General features: G+C 36.9%; 1 protein-coding gene across 16 annotated transcripts in view; it reads left to right on the top strand.

The window, feature by feature from the left end:
• The window catches only part of FOXP1 (forkhead box P1), a 628,854-nt gene that overhangs the window by 564,882 nt on the left and 49,175 nt on the right, over positions 1-14,797 (top strand). For all 16 annotated transcript variants that reach the window (XM_038002507.2, XM_007984973.3, XM_007984975.3 and 13 more), the window contains one exon: positions 4,950-5,054. In XM_038002507.2, the coding sequence (XP_037858435.1) occupies positions 4,950-5,054 (105 nt within the window). The remainder of the gene's footprint in view (positions 1-4,949; positions 5,055-14,797) is intronic.

Here is a 14,797-nt window from a genome sequence, read left to right on the forward strand (position 1 = left end):
TTCTTCCCTCTTAGTTACCACAGGGGAAATTAGCTTACAGGACTAACAGTGTAAGGATCACTAAAGACTGCAGACAGCAGAGTTGAGACGTTGTCCTTATTTAGCAGGTGGATTTAATAATTCCAGTTTGAAGCTTTGGTTAAGTAGTGACCTTAGGAATGTAACCATGAAATGTCTTAAGGAACCATAACCATTATACAAAATTGCCTCAAAAACTAAGGTCAGTGTTGAAGTGAAGACCTTGGGTGGTATACTTTGATGCAGAAAAAAATAAATAGAAGAAAATATCCTACTTAACTGTCATTGAAAATGACACCCTTATATCCTACTGAATATATACTGGATTTGGTATCATGTAACATCAGAAATTATTACATATTTATATGTAATTATACTTTTCATGCAAGTTGGTTCTTTCTAATCTGAAATGCTATCACTATTTTTGTGTTAAAAGTATATTTAATTTTTACATATCAAGGATTATCAAGAAAAATTTAAATTAACTGGCTTTTCTCAAATGCATACTATCTGTGTTTTATATATTCAGAATAAAATTAAATAATAGAAAGTGTCATAACGATAGTTTCTCATGTAGCTTTGCATAATTCTGGTCTTTACCTACAAGACTTTTTTTAAAAAGGCAAACACCAGTTAAGTGTATATCCACACAGAAATGAAATAGAACAATATATTTACTGTCTGTTCATTCATAAATCCACCTAACATTTATCAAGCCCATGTTTTTTTGTTTTGTTTTTTTGGTTTTTTTGGGAGACTGTGTCTTGCTCTGTCGTCTGTCACCCAGGCTGGAGTGCAGTGGTGCGATCAGGCTCACTGCAACCTCTGCCTTCCAGGTTCTAGTGATTCTCCTGTCTCAGCCTCCTGTGTAGCTGGGATTACAGGTGCCCACCACCACACCTGACTAATTTTTGTATTTTTTAGTAGACGGGGTTTCACCATGTTAGCCAGGCAGGTCTCAAACTCCTGACCTTAAATGATTCACACACTTCAGCCTCCCAAAGTGCTGGAATTACAGGCGTGAACCACCGCGCCTGGCCTCAAACCCGTGTTCTGTTGGAGGTACTAAGTTTGTGGAGCTGAAAAAGTGATCCCTGCCGCTAGGAATATTCAACCTGGGAGTTTGTAGTAAAATACACCTTATTAAACAATTGACCCTAAAGTTTTAGAAGTCTAATTTTGGCAAACATGTTTGTCTTTTAAAAATAAAACCTATCTATTTTCATCACTGACCCTGGCAGCTTTTGAGAAATGATACTTTACACATTGGTGAGTTTACCCTTGAATAATTTACTTAAATGATTAGGCTTACTGCTTTATTTTACCATCAGATGCCCAGATCATCCTTTTCCCACCATGTTTCATCCTGCAAATGTAACTCTAAATTAATTCAAGATAGAAACATTATTTTCCTCATTTTTATTTCCCTTCTTGTCTTTTTTGGCACGACCCAAAAGGCAGCAAGAATATAAATGCTTGTTCCACTTTTTTGAGAAAACAGAAAAGCTCCCATTCAGAGGGGCAGCTGGTGTTGTCCAATGATGCTTCATACAGAACGACTGCAAAGCTAAAAGCGAGACCCAGTCACACGTGCCGCGGGTGTGTGGTATTCACTGTGCCACTGTTAGAGCACACGGCAGACTGGAAATCAAGTCCTGCATAGCACTTGATTCTTTTCCTACTGCATACACATATGCAAACACACACGTGTGCAAAAAAATTAACAATTGCACAGCAACAGTTCCTACAATGTGCAAAATTAAAACTTCAAAAGATATAAAAAGTATGGTGAAAACTGAGTTTCCCTGCTACTCCTGACTCCCGGTACCCCTCCCCAGAGGCAACAGTTGTTCCAGTTTCTTAGGTATCTTTCCAAAAAGATGCTAGCAAGTCACCTCTGCCAGCTTGTTCTCTCTCCTTCCAAAGCCAAACACTTTGTGTCAGACAATTGTGTATTTAAAAGTGTCCAGTTTTATGTTAAACATGAAAAGCAAATGACAATAGTGTGTACAGTATGTTTCCATTTTCTAAAATAATAACGTGTTAGAAGAGAAATGCAATGTAAACCAGAACGGTAAATGATGTCTAGGTTGGGGTGTGGGGGTGCACTGCCTTCAGGAGCCACTAGAGTTTCATATGCGAACCTGTAAAAACAAGAGCATGTAATCTTTTCATAATAAAGAAATTTTTTAACTAAGAGAGAGATTCACGAGCGGTCTTCTGAATGTGTAAATGTACCCATGTGTGAAGAGTATGAGTTTCTTTAGACTTCGGTTACAACTGGTTGCCTTCTAAGGCTCTAGTGAGTCTCTATCTGCCCTTTGAAGTAGTGATAACAAGTTGAACTAAAAGTAAATTCTTAGACGTGAATAGTTTTTTTTCAGATCTTGGATCCTTCACAAGTAAGTTAACTAAAAACAGGATGGGGAACAGCAAACATCGTGTTAAATTCTACACATTTTATTTAGAGTCCAAAACCCTGCTAGTCAATGCATATTATTATTTTCTCTTGTATTATTATTTTCAGAACACCACCAGCTTAACCCAGGAAGCACAGCCGTTTAACCATTTACAGTTCTAACTAGTAATATTGATTTTTCATCCTAACTAGTTCAGGCTCCTCGTTTTCAAATAGAAAAAAATCACACAAAATATGTATACTGGCTAAGAATGTACTCGGCATGTAGCATTTTTCAAGAGCAACTTGATAGAATATTCACAGTGTTAAATTTTGGTACTCATTAATTGAGTGATTCTGTTTCTCTGAATGTATCTTCTAGTAGCAGTCAGTTGTGATACATTGGGATGTTTAAGCTGGTAAATTTTATTTCTAACATTATTTACAAATATAACAAACATGAAGAGAAACTCAACGTCCAAAATAGAGGAATGGTTAAATTTTGGCATATAATTAGAGTTAAGATGGCATGCAATGGACTATTACCCATCAATAAGTAAGATTTTTGAAGATGAGTTGAGAACATGAGAAAGTACACAATTATGTTAAATGTAAAAGAATGATATAAATATTCGTGCCTTACCTTATCAAGTGTGTGTGTACTTGAAGGTAGTTTTTTTTCTTTTCAGGATTTTCAAGTTTTCTACAACAAAAATATTTTACTCTTTTAAAGTTACAAGAATAATCTGAAAATTGCTAAACAAAATAATTATTAAAGTTGGGATATTTTTCTTTTCTTTTTAAGCTGCGGATTAAGTTTTCTTTTTAAATGATTTTCTTCCCCCTTAGAATATCTGAGAATTCTGTTGAAGTATTCTTTCATTTGTAATACTGTTAATAAATTTTTAAAATTCTTTTTTCATACTATCTATTTTATTCATTCACAGATCTGAAGATGAACACAAATAGGTAGTAATTCTTTCCTTGAGTCCAATGCAGTTTTACCCTCTTAACTGCTTAGAGAATATCCTTTTATTGTTTAGCTTTATAAATCTCACTATAGCTACTTGAGTTCCCTTGCTGTCTTCCTTTCTTGTATGAGGGGCACCTTTCTGTATTTTTACAAGTTATTTTTCTACCTTTTAAAACATTTTTCTTTTGTTTTTTGTTTTTTTGTTTTTTTGTTTTTTTGTTTTTTAACTCTAAGACCTATTTTCTGTGTTAGGACAAAATAGCTTGTTATTATCTTTAAATTGTATTAGATTTCCAGCAAAATTATTCAAAAGTCATAGGGAGACGTAATGATCTTTGATCAGATGTAGTTCTGTGTGTCTGTGTGTTTACTGTGTGTTTACTTTCGAGGCTTCTTGGTTTGTGTTCATAATACACTTACTGTGGGTTGTCTAAGTCAGGGACAAGTGGCGTTTGTGTACATCTGCTCTATGAATGTAAATTGATAAGATACATGAATATACATCCTGATGGCAATACGAAATGAAATACAGGCCTCTTGTGTGTGTGTGCGCGCACGTGTGTGCTTGTGTAATCATCGTTCACTGTGCTTGAAGTTCAAAGTCAGGCAGAGACAGTCGAGTAAGTTGCAAAATAGCCCTTCCCGGGAAGGGAATGCACTTGAGTACGAAACAGAACTCTCAATGTTAGTTTTACATTTCTATCTGATGGAATTTAAGGTTATGGAAACAACTGTAAAAATAATTTGTCTGAAAGTAGTCTGGATGCAGAAATATAATAGAGAAAATATTTGAGAATATGGTTCATCAGCAAGTGCAACAGATACTGTTCCCCGAGCACCACATGGTGCGGATCAAAGCATCCCATGACTTGGATCTGTGTGGCCAGATCATTACGTATTGATTGGAACCCCACTGGAGGATTAACCCCTTCGTGTTCATGCCAAATTTTCTCTCACTCTTGGTGTTAGGAATTTTAGGAATATAATCTTCTTGCCATTATTAGCTTTTAAAAAAAATAATCATCTGCTTGGATACATTTGTCTTGCTAAATTATTTTGGTATTATTCTAAATTATTTAATTGTACTCTTCTTTGCTAGATAAAATTAACTTGGGAAAAATGTGATTATATGAAAGCAGTTTCTGGGGGAAGGGAAGGGAAGAAAATGGGTAATATTCCTTGTAGATATAGCAAGAGAATCTCAAAATCAAGTACAGATTTTGTAATTTTCATTATGTAGATTAAATAAGTTCTAGCTTTTTAAAGACTCCTTCGCAGTCTGAGTAAAGAGCTTCGCATCTAACAAAAGCCTGTCAAACACTTTTTCGTACATAGATGTACATTTCTAACATTTGACTAAATACATTTAGGTACAATTTAATTCTTGCTTTTAGCAAACAATGCAGAATTAATTAGTCAATTACACGGGGTGGGGGAAATCACAGATTTGTCTTGTCCACATTTGGCCATGTGGGCTCCTCCTGCCTTTTTTATCCTCGTCTGGTGGAATGGTTCTTGGCAGCGAATTCATTCTCTGGTCTTCTGTGTGTTTTCTTTCAGTTTGTCCCATGAGGAGCACCCCCATAGCCATCCTCTCTATGGACATGGTGTATGCAAGTGGCCAGGCTGTGAAGCAGTGTGCGAAGATTTCCAATCATTTCTAAAGTAAGAATGATTTTATTTTGTTTTCTTCTTTTACACAGCCAACACCTCCCACTGTTCATGCTTTGCTCATAAAATGCCTTTTTGATGGAGAGTTTCACTTCAACCCTTTGAGAGTGGGCTCTAAATCACAAGGTCTAGCGCACTGTCATAGGACTAGTTACAAAATCTATTGAGGGTTGTACTACAATGGGAAAAAGACTTACATCCAAGGCGTAAGTCTCAGTTAGAGCCCGTATTTACCCATTTTTCAGAATGACAAGGATTTAAAAAGAAAAAAATGATCCCAGTATTAAACTTGCAGTTATTTAGCGCTTACTTTTATCTTGTCCTTACATATAAAATCAATAACATATGCACTATACATAAAAATATGTACATATTTTTGTTGTTGGAGGTGTCATCTTTTTTTTATATTACACTTTAAGTTCTAGGGTACATGTGCACAACGTGCAGGTTTGTTACATGTGTATACATGTGCCATGTTGGTGTGCTGCACCCATTAACTCACGATTTATATTACGTTTATCTCCTAATGCTGTCCCTCCCCCCTTCCCCCACCTCACAACAGGCCCCAGTGTGTGATGTTCCCCTTCCTGTGTCCAAGTGTTCTCATTGTTCAGTTCCCACCTATGAGTGAGAACATGTAGTGTTTGGTTTTCTGTCCTTGCTATAGTTTGCTCAGAATGATGGTTTCCAGCTTCATCCATGTCCCTACAAAGGACATGAACTCATCCTTTTTTATGACTGCATAGTATTCCATGTTGTATATGTGCCACATTTTCTTAATCCAGTCTATCATTGATGGACATTTGGGTTGGTTCCAAGTCTTTGCTATTGTGAATAGTGCCGCAGTAAACACGTGTGTATGTGTGTCTTTATAGCAGCATGGTTTATAAACCTTTGGGTATATACCCAGTAATTGGATGGCTGGGTCAAATGGTATTTCCAGTTCTAGATCCTTGAGGAATCATCACACTGTCTTCCACAATGGTTGAACTAGTTTACAGTCCCACCAACAGTGTAAAAGTATTCCTATTTCTCCACATCCTCTCCAGCACCTGTTGTTTCCTGACTTTTTAATGATCACCATTCTAACTGGTGTGAGATGGTATCTCATTGTGGTTTTGATTTGCATTTCTCTGATGACCAGTGATGATGAGCATTTTTTCATGTGTCTGTTGGCTGCATAAATGTCTTCTTTTGAGAAGTGTCTGTTCATATCCTTCACCCACTTTTTGATGGGGTTGTTTGATTTTTTTTCTTGTGGATTTGTTTAAGTTCTTTGTAGATTCTGGATATTAGCCCTTTGTCAGATGGGTAGATTGTAAAAATTTTCTCTCATTCTGTAGGCTGCCTGTTCACTCTGATGGTAGTTTCTTTTGCTGTGCAGAAGCTCTTTAGTTTAATTAGATCGCATTTGTCAAATTTGGCTTTTGTTGCCATTGCTTTTGGTGTGTTAGTCATGAAGTCCTTGCCCATGCCTGTGTCCTGAATGGTATTGCCTAGGTTTTCTTCTAGGGTTTTTATGGTTTTAGGTCTAACATTTAAGTCTTTAATCCATCTTGAATTAATTTTTGTATAAGGTGTAAGGAAGGGATCCAGTTTCAGCTTTCTACATATGGCTAGCCAGTTTTCCCAGCACCATTTATTAAATAGGGAATCCTTTCCCCATTTCTTGTTTTTGTCAGGTTTGTCAAAGATCTGATGGTTGTAGATGTGTGGTATTATTTCTGAGGGCTCTGTTCTGTTCCATTGGTCTATATCTCTTATGTTGGTACCAGTACCATGCTCTTTTGGTTACTGTAGCCTTGTAGTATAGTTTGAAGTCAGGTAACATGATGCCTCCAGCTTTGTTCTTTTTGCTTAGGAATGTCTTGGCAATGCACGCTCTTTTTTGGTTCCATATGAACTTTAAAGTAGTTTTTTCCAATTCTGTGAAGAAAGTCATTGGTAGCTTGCTGGGGATGGCATTGAATCTATAAATTACCTTGGGCAGTATGGCCATTTTCATGATATTAATTCTTCCTATCCATGAGCATGGAATGTTCTTCCATTTGTTTGTGTCCTCTTATTTCGTTGAACAGTGGTTTGCAGTTCTCCTTGAAGAGGTCCTTCACATCCCTTGTAAGTTGGATTCCTAGGTATTTTATTCACTTTGAAGCAATTGCATGTGCACTATATTTTTATATAATTGGTGACAATTACTGGCCAATTGCAGCTTGGTGATTGGACCCATGCTTTATTATACATTTGACTTTATAAATGTAGAAAGTGGATGCCGAGGAAAGCTAACAATTTGATTTTTAACTTCCTATATTGATATCGACTTCTGTTCGGGTTCTTGTCCTTATACGGAGAGTGGAGTAACTTTAATTTCTACTGTGAATTATGACTAAAACCTGGGTTGGCCCATTTGAAGCTGTAAACCTATAAAGCATCGCTGTAAGGAAATATATTAATCTCATAGCTGAAGTGAAATGCTTCTATGCTACTCCTTACCTGTGTTACCTTGTCAGTTAAAAAAAAAAATTTTAGACCAAACTGCCCTGCATTTTTGTATCATATAAATATATTCATAATATCATTGAATCATTAATTATGAATTCAATATGTTACATGATATAGACATGTAATCAAACATATGCACATGTATACCTATAATCAAACATATGCACATGTATACCTATAAATATATTCATAATATCATTGAATCATTAATTATGAATTCAATATGTTACATATTATAGACATGTAATCAAACATATGCACATATATACCTATAACATATGCACATGTATAACTATAACATATGCCCATGTGTACATCTGGGTGTGTGATGGTTTACAAATTGGTTGTTGGGGACCGTCTCCTTCTAGCTTTTCTCTCTCATTCAAGCCCCAGGGAAACAGAGGTGAGCTGATTTATGTGCAAGACTCCAGTTTTGTGTGGTCTTTATATTGTTAGAGCAGTGTCTGTATCTATGTTCATGAACCTGGATACAAATATTGTAATAAAGCCATCCTTAGAGAGATATCTAGTGTTACCTGCAAGCAGTTTTGGTGAATATAAATTTTTGGTTAATGAATGGAAGCCCGTGAATCTGTTTCATAGCTTACTTGCCTCAGTATTATACTCTGAGAGCAGTATGTGGTCATTGAAAACTTAAGTACTTAAAAATATTTTAAAAGAGATGTCCAAAATTGGTTCTAAATGTGAACAATCAAGATCAGCAATGCTTTATTTTAAATTAAGCAACAACCCTTTACAATTGTTATTATTCAGATTAGTGATCGTGGGCTTTATTTTGTTTAGAAATCACTCACTATAGAATCTTAGTTTTGTTCTTTCCTGATCAATTACCTAATCATATTTATATAATGAGAGAAAAAGAATTTGGCAGAGCCACTTTTAAATTCTGATTTTTTCTGTATACCAGTGCTAGGTTTGATAAATATCTTGGTGCCGATTTCTTCCATCTGTAGAATGGCTAATAAACATCTGTAAATATGATTTATTGTTATAAAGTCTCTAGAACTCTAAAATTGCTATCCACAAGCTCAGGGACATATATCAGTTTTAGAGTCAGAAAGGGAAATGACAGTTTCTAGACCCATTTTAAACATTTTGTTAATGGCTAAAATATTCCTACCCTAAAAAATCCTCAAATCATAGGTTCGTTTGTTATGTGAGCTGACAATTAGGTTATGTTTGTTAGGAGATTATCCCAAAAAGGAGAGAGAATAATTTTAGTATTAAAGAAAATAAAGATTATTAGAATTGGGGCCTAGATTCAATTCCTATAAAAAAGCCCATTTCTCTTCTAAAGGTATTAGGAGTCTGGCACTTGTATAGGAAACCACCTATCAATTATTTATTGTGGTTTTGCACATGACACGACATGTTCTCAGTTCCTGTTTGCTCAGTGGAATTGGAATGCCCACTATCAATCTGCAACTGTTGCTTGGTTACTTCCTGGTACTTACTTATTGACTTATATTTGTAAGATGACTTTTGTTTGTAAGTTACAGAAACCCAACTTAAATTGACTTAAGTGAAAAAAATAAATAAGTGAGGGATGATAATTGGCCCCTATAGCTAGGAAGTCCAGTGGTACAGCTGGCTTCAAGCATGGCTAGATCCTGATATTTAACCAAGGCTTTTGGAGTATTAATTGTCCATTAGCTCTGTTTTTTGGGGGCTGTTTCCAAGTGGAACTGAAGAGGACAGGTTTATCAGTCCCACAGTGTGTCTCTTTCCCTGTAGCGCCAGACAAAGCCCTAGGGAGACTGTCATTGGCCCAGATTGAGTCATGTGTTCTAGCTTTGAGCCAATCACAGTGACATCCCCAGACTTGCATTACATGCTGCCTCCAGAACAGAGGGAGATGTTCACCCCACCTGAGCCACATGGGGGCTAGGGATGAGAGAGTTGGTTCAAGAATGTAAAAATGAATATTGTCAAGTAGCAAAGGGAGAGCAAATGCTGAGTAAGAAGAAACTCCCCTAGATGCTTTCCTGAGTTACACACTGACTGGTTGTATGTAACAAATTCAGGATTTCAACATGATTTTAACTCTTTGCTCTACAACATGATTTTAACTCTTGGAAATTCAGAGTTGTCTTCAGGTATCAGGATCTTGCCTGGTGCAGTGGAAAATAAGTTAGCCTTTTTGTAGATTCACGTCTCCCACTTCTCTGTTCAGTCTAAAGGGAAATCAAATTGGCTTTGATGAAACCAACTTTGTTTTCCATTGAACCGAACTGAAAGAAGCTAGCAAACTTCTGTGGTTCAAATAAAAACCACCTGGCTTCTTTGAGTGATGTCACTGGGAGGGGGTGGGGGTCATTGTCATCAGAGAGTGATGCATCAAGTACTTTGCTCAGATTGCTGGATTCATAGATCCTGAACGCATCTTCAGTTGCTTCAGTGGACCAAAAGTTTTCTAGTCTACGCTTCTCTTCAGTTGTCCCTCTCTTTTTAGAAGGGATTTCTTATGGTGGTTTAGGCAAGTTGATAGCAGTGTTGCTTGAATTCTCCTTGGTATTCTTACTTAATAAAGGTAGCATTGCTTTGACCTCGATGTAAGTGTTACTTCATAGGTTTTTTTTTTCTTTTTTACCTACTTTCTATTCCCTTGATTTTACAGTCCTCTAGTAATAGTTTATAATTAAATAGTGCTGAACCTTAAAACAGGCATAGTGCCGAAATGCTTCACATATATTAACTCATTTAATCCTCACAAACAGCATATGCTAGTATTGTAGTAGTATTCCCAGCATACAGTTAAGGAAACTAAAGCCCAGAGAGGTTAAGTGATTTACCCAAGGTCACACACTAATAAGAGGTGGAGCCAAGGTCCAAACCCAGGCAGTCTGGCTTCAGAAGACTTATTCTGAACTGCTGCATTATATAGCCTGGTTAGAGGCAGCACTTTTTATTGACAGTTTGCTTTCTACTTGGCAATGGATGTAAAGAAAGTTTTGGAGAAAGGCTGACTGGGTAGTGAAGACACTATTAATATGTTCTTTGAACCAAGCACATGTCATCTGAGCCTCAGTATCAGCACATGTGATTTGGGATGTTAACCACTTTTTAGGGTTGTTAGAATTAAAAGGTACACCAGGCAAGACACAGGTGGCTTGCCCCTGCAATCCCAATGCATTGGGAAGCTAAGGTGGGAGGATTTCTTGACGCCAAGAGTGTGAGACCAGCCTGGTCAACATAGCAAGACCCTGTCTCTGCCAAAAAAAAAAAAAAAAAAAATCAACTGGGTGCTGTGGCATGTGCCTATAGTCTTAGCTACTTGGGAAGCTAAGGTGGGAGGCTCACTTCAGCCCAGAAGTTTGAGGCCGCAGTGAGCTATGATCATGCCTCTGTACTGCGGCCTGGGTAACAAAGCAAAACCTTGTCTCTAAAAATTAAATAAATGAATGAATAAATAAAAGGTACATCATATAAACTGCCTAGCCCATACTGGGCACTCTTGAAAAGCATTAGAACCTCTTAACCTTAACTTAGATATATTTATATTTCAAGGATGGGTAATTTTAAATATCCAAAAATTTCCGACCTTCTACGTAGGAAGAGGATAGGAAGAGGAGTTGTGACTATACGAAGCGTTGATATATCAGAAGAAATTGTTCTGTAATAGAATGTTTTAATCAGAGACTTCTGGTAAAAAGTCCCACACAGAGAGGACAGCGTGGCACATTTTTTCCATAAAGGGGCAGGCAGTAAATATTTTCAGCACTGCCGTCTATACAGTCTCTGTCACAGCAACTTGACTCAGCTCTGCCATTGGGGTACAAAAGCAGCCGTTGACCATGCATAAGGAACAAGGAACGAGTATGACTGTGTCCCTTGGACCACGGTTTGCTCTGTAGCATTTTTGTTTTCACCAACATGTTTTTTAGCTGAGGAATGCATTTGTGGCCCTGGACATAGCTATCCAGGGTTATGTTAGCTTGGATTCACAGAACCCTCAAGTTAGTCATATTTGGGGGGAGGTATCCATGTGTGTCATGCCCCATGATTTCATTGACCAACCATGGTTTTTATACTTCCTCGATCTTGGGTTCTTCCACCCAGTTTTTAGGGTTCAGACTCAGGGAGAGGAAGTGATTTTGCCAGGTAACAGCTTTCTGGTCTTCTGCAGCTCCAGATTAATAAGCTGTAACTGTTACAGAGGCCAAACTTGGTTCTTCAGGATAAAAATCCCATCTGTCAATACTGTGCCACTGTTAACAGAGAGAGGGATTCATAAAAAAGAGAGGTGGCAGGGGAGACTCACGGGTCTAAAACTGAAGCATATTTTTTTCCCTCCTGAGGAAGAAATATCCTAAGTGTTGGTAAATCAGAACCAGAGATTTGACACTTTTCTGTGATCCTTCTGCAGCGTTTGTTCCCAAGGTGAGGTATACCACAGGGCCCTTGATTTCAAAGATAAATACTGTACAAATAACCATCCTGTTGTCTTTCCCTCACCGCCAACAGAGGGACGCTTTATCAAAATCAGCAGATACCCAGTCTATTGTACGCATTTATTTCCCTGTTTCTTCTGAAAACAACTTGCAGTTTTAGTGTTGTTTTTTTTTTTAATCTATCAACCATGAGTTATCATGTGACTGCTGCATTTGTTAGCGCTAACTGATAGCAGCAGGTGCTCGTGCTAACTCTAATGAAATCGTCCAGCCCTGCATTGCTTGGAATCCTCAGATAACAGAAAAACAAAAACAAGTCCCGTATCATCCAGAGAGGTGAAACTCATCAGCGTTCTTCCGTCCTCTCCCCACTTGAGTCCTTTTTTTTTTTTTCCTTCTTTTCAAACCAGGTGAAAAACACAATCTTTACTAGTAAAAACATGGATCTGTAATTCTTCCCTTTTCTACCCCTCCCTTTTTTTAATGCTCATATAATGTATTGGCAAAATGAGGAGAAGATTTGAAGGTTAAACCCTGACCACATTTCCCTGCTTTTAACTTAGAATGTAAAATCAGACGCAGGCCCATAGTTGCACAAACACCAGGTACTCTTATGTGCTTGTGGGAAAATGTTCCCATTTCCTCTAGTTTTTCTTTTAGGTGGCCACTTGTATAACATCTACTAAAAGTATCCTTTGTATCCAAGCTTAGTATCCTATTTGAAAAGAATTTTTTTCTTTTGGTGATTTCTCACGGAGAAAAACTCCATGCAAAACAAAACAAAAATTCCCTTGCTTGTTAGTCAGATGTATGTAATTTCGGAAAGCCAAAATAAACCGTCTGTGTGCTCTAATGGAAGACAGAGAAATGTTGAAGAAGATGCCCAGAGATGAAACTTTGACCCCTTCCAAAAGGTCAAAAGCTGTAGACAGTAGAGGACATTTCATTGGTAATTTGCTTTTTAAAATTTTTTTTCTGTGAATTTTACTTTTCAAAACTGTGAAGAGTTTTATGTGAAAGAAACTACTAAGTGTGCTCTGTAATGTTTTCACAAGTGTTTTTATCATGGTAACATCTTGTTTACTTTAGTTCCCTGCCTAAAACTACTTGGAACATGTTAAGAAAACATTTCAAGAAAGCCTCGACAAAGAGGCTTTTGTTTAACAGCCACCATGAGGCAGCATGGATCACAAAGGTGTTAACTTTCAGCCCCTTAAGCACTTCCACATGAAATTCCAGCAACTATGTTTGTGGTTTTGGAAAAACAAAGTGTATGTTAAAGAAACCAGGTATATGCTAATACATGTCGAAGGAGGCCGGATATCATAAATTGTTTCAAACCCATTTGTGGCTCTCAGCTTGCACGCCTGAATGTTCTGCAGTGAAATTACCTCTAGTTAGTGCAGGAGACTTCAGCCATGTAGAGGGAATAGCTGTCTATAATTGTGGATGTATGCAAATCAAATTCCAGCCTCACAATTTAAATCTCAAGAAGATGAGGATGAAAATTTTCCCCATCAGATCTGAGGTGACAAGTCTTTGAGTATTGCAAAATGAGCTGTATATTTTTATGAATTTGACTTTTCTACTTATCATGCATTTTTTATTGGTTTTAGAAAAATAAAAATAGGGTGTTATCAAAAACAATTTTTTTCCCTTTCAATGTGTCTTTTTTAACCTTTCTGACATTGCTCAGGAGTTCAAGACCTTTCTTCGTACTCGAAGAGGTCAAAGTGGCCTAAATACCACAGTGCCCTCTAGTGATATATAGAATATTAGATAGAAAAGTTTAGACAAGTTTGCCAAAGATAACAGGCCCAGTGCCACCACTTTGCTCAAAAGGAAGCAAATAACATTTGAACGCATTTTTTTTTTCAACAAACAGATTTTAGTTAGAAATGCAAATTAAATTTAAATTTTTCTTGTCGGCTTTGAAAACATTGGAAAATTTTTTGAATGTCTACTTATGCAATTAATTCTACATATAACTGCATATGTGCATGCGGTACATCTATATCACTGTAGATACATTGTTGAGTGTTCTTATATTTTAAGAGCCATTGGTTAGCTTAGGTATTTCATGTGATCATTTCCGGCATGTAATTAGAAGGCATTACTTAAAAGACAGGGATCATCTTTGCTCCATACTTTTATTGACACTGTCTACCATATTATGGCCATGTCTAAATGGTAAAATTTATTATTAGCAATAGTGTCACAAAAGTCTGAGACAGCGATTTTCCTTTCAATAAAAGTAGTTAAAAACCTTTTAGAAAATCCATAATTTTGATTGCTGGTACTTCATAAATGTATAACTGGTACTTTTTAGCTGTCTCTTTAGGGAAAAATGAGTTTTATCACCTGCGGTACCTGGGTTAATGAAATTGTGTGTTGGAATTTAGCCAGGATGAAAGATGAGATCATTCCAAGACACTAATATTGGCAACAGGTCTCATAAAAAGCTCTGACTCTTGAGTGAAGTATCATTAGATTTTTTTTATTATTATTATTTTATTTAAATTGAGAGATTAAGTTAGTTGTCATTTTCAAAGTTTCTGTACTAGCGAGATTCTCATTTGGCATTATGTTCAAAACTCAGTGACCTAAAAACCTGTACAGAGCCAAGAGAAACAGAGAAATGTCCATCAGTGCCTAGTACAAGAATTTCTTTGCTTCAAATTTCAACTCCAGTTCCTGTTCAGCCCTTTACAAATCACGACTCTCAGCTCAAATTTGAAATAATGCTGCCTTTTTCCCCCGTGTTCCTCCTGTGTTTGATTGTTTGTGGATATTAGCTGTCCAGGAAATCCCATACTTACAGAT

Source organism: Chlorocebus sabaeus, chromosome 22 (assembly GCF_047675955.1).
Source record: "Chlorocebus sabaeus isolate Y175 chromosome 22, mChlSab1.0.hap1, whole genome shotgun sequence".
Classification (NCBI taxonomy): Eukaryota; Metazoa; Chordata; class Mammalia; order Primates; family Cercopithecidae; genus Chlorocebus; species Chlorocebus sabaeus.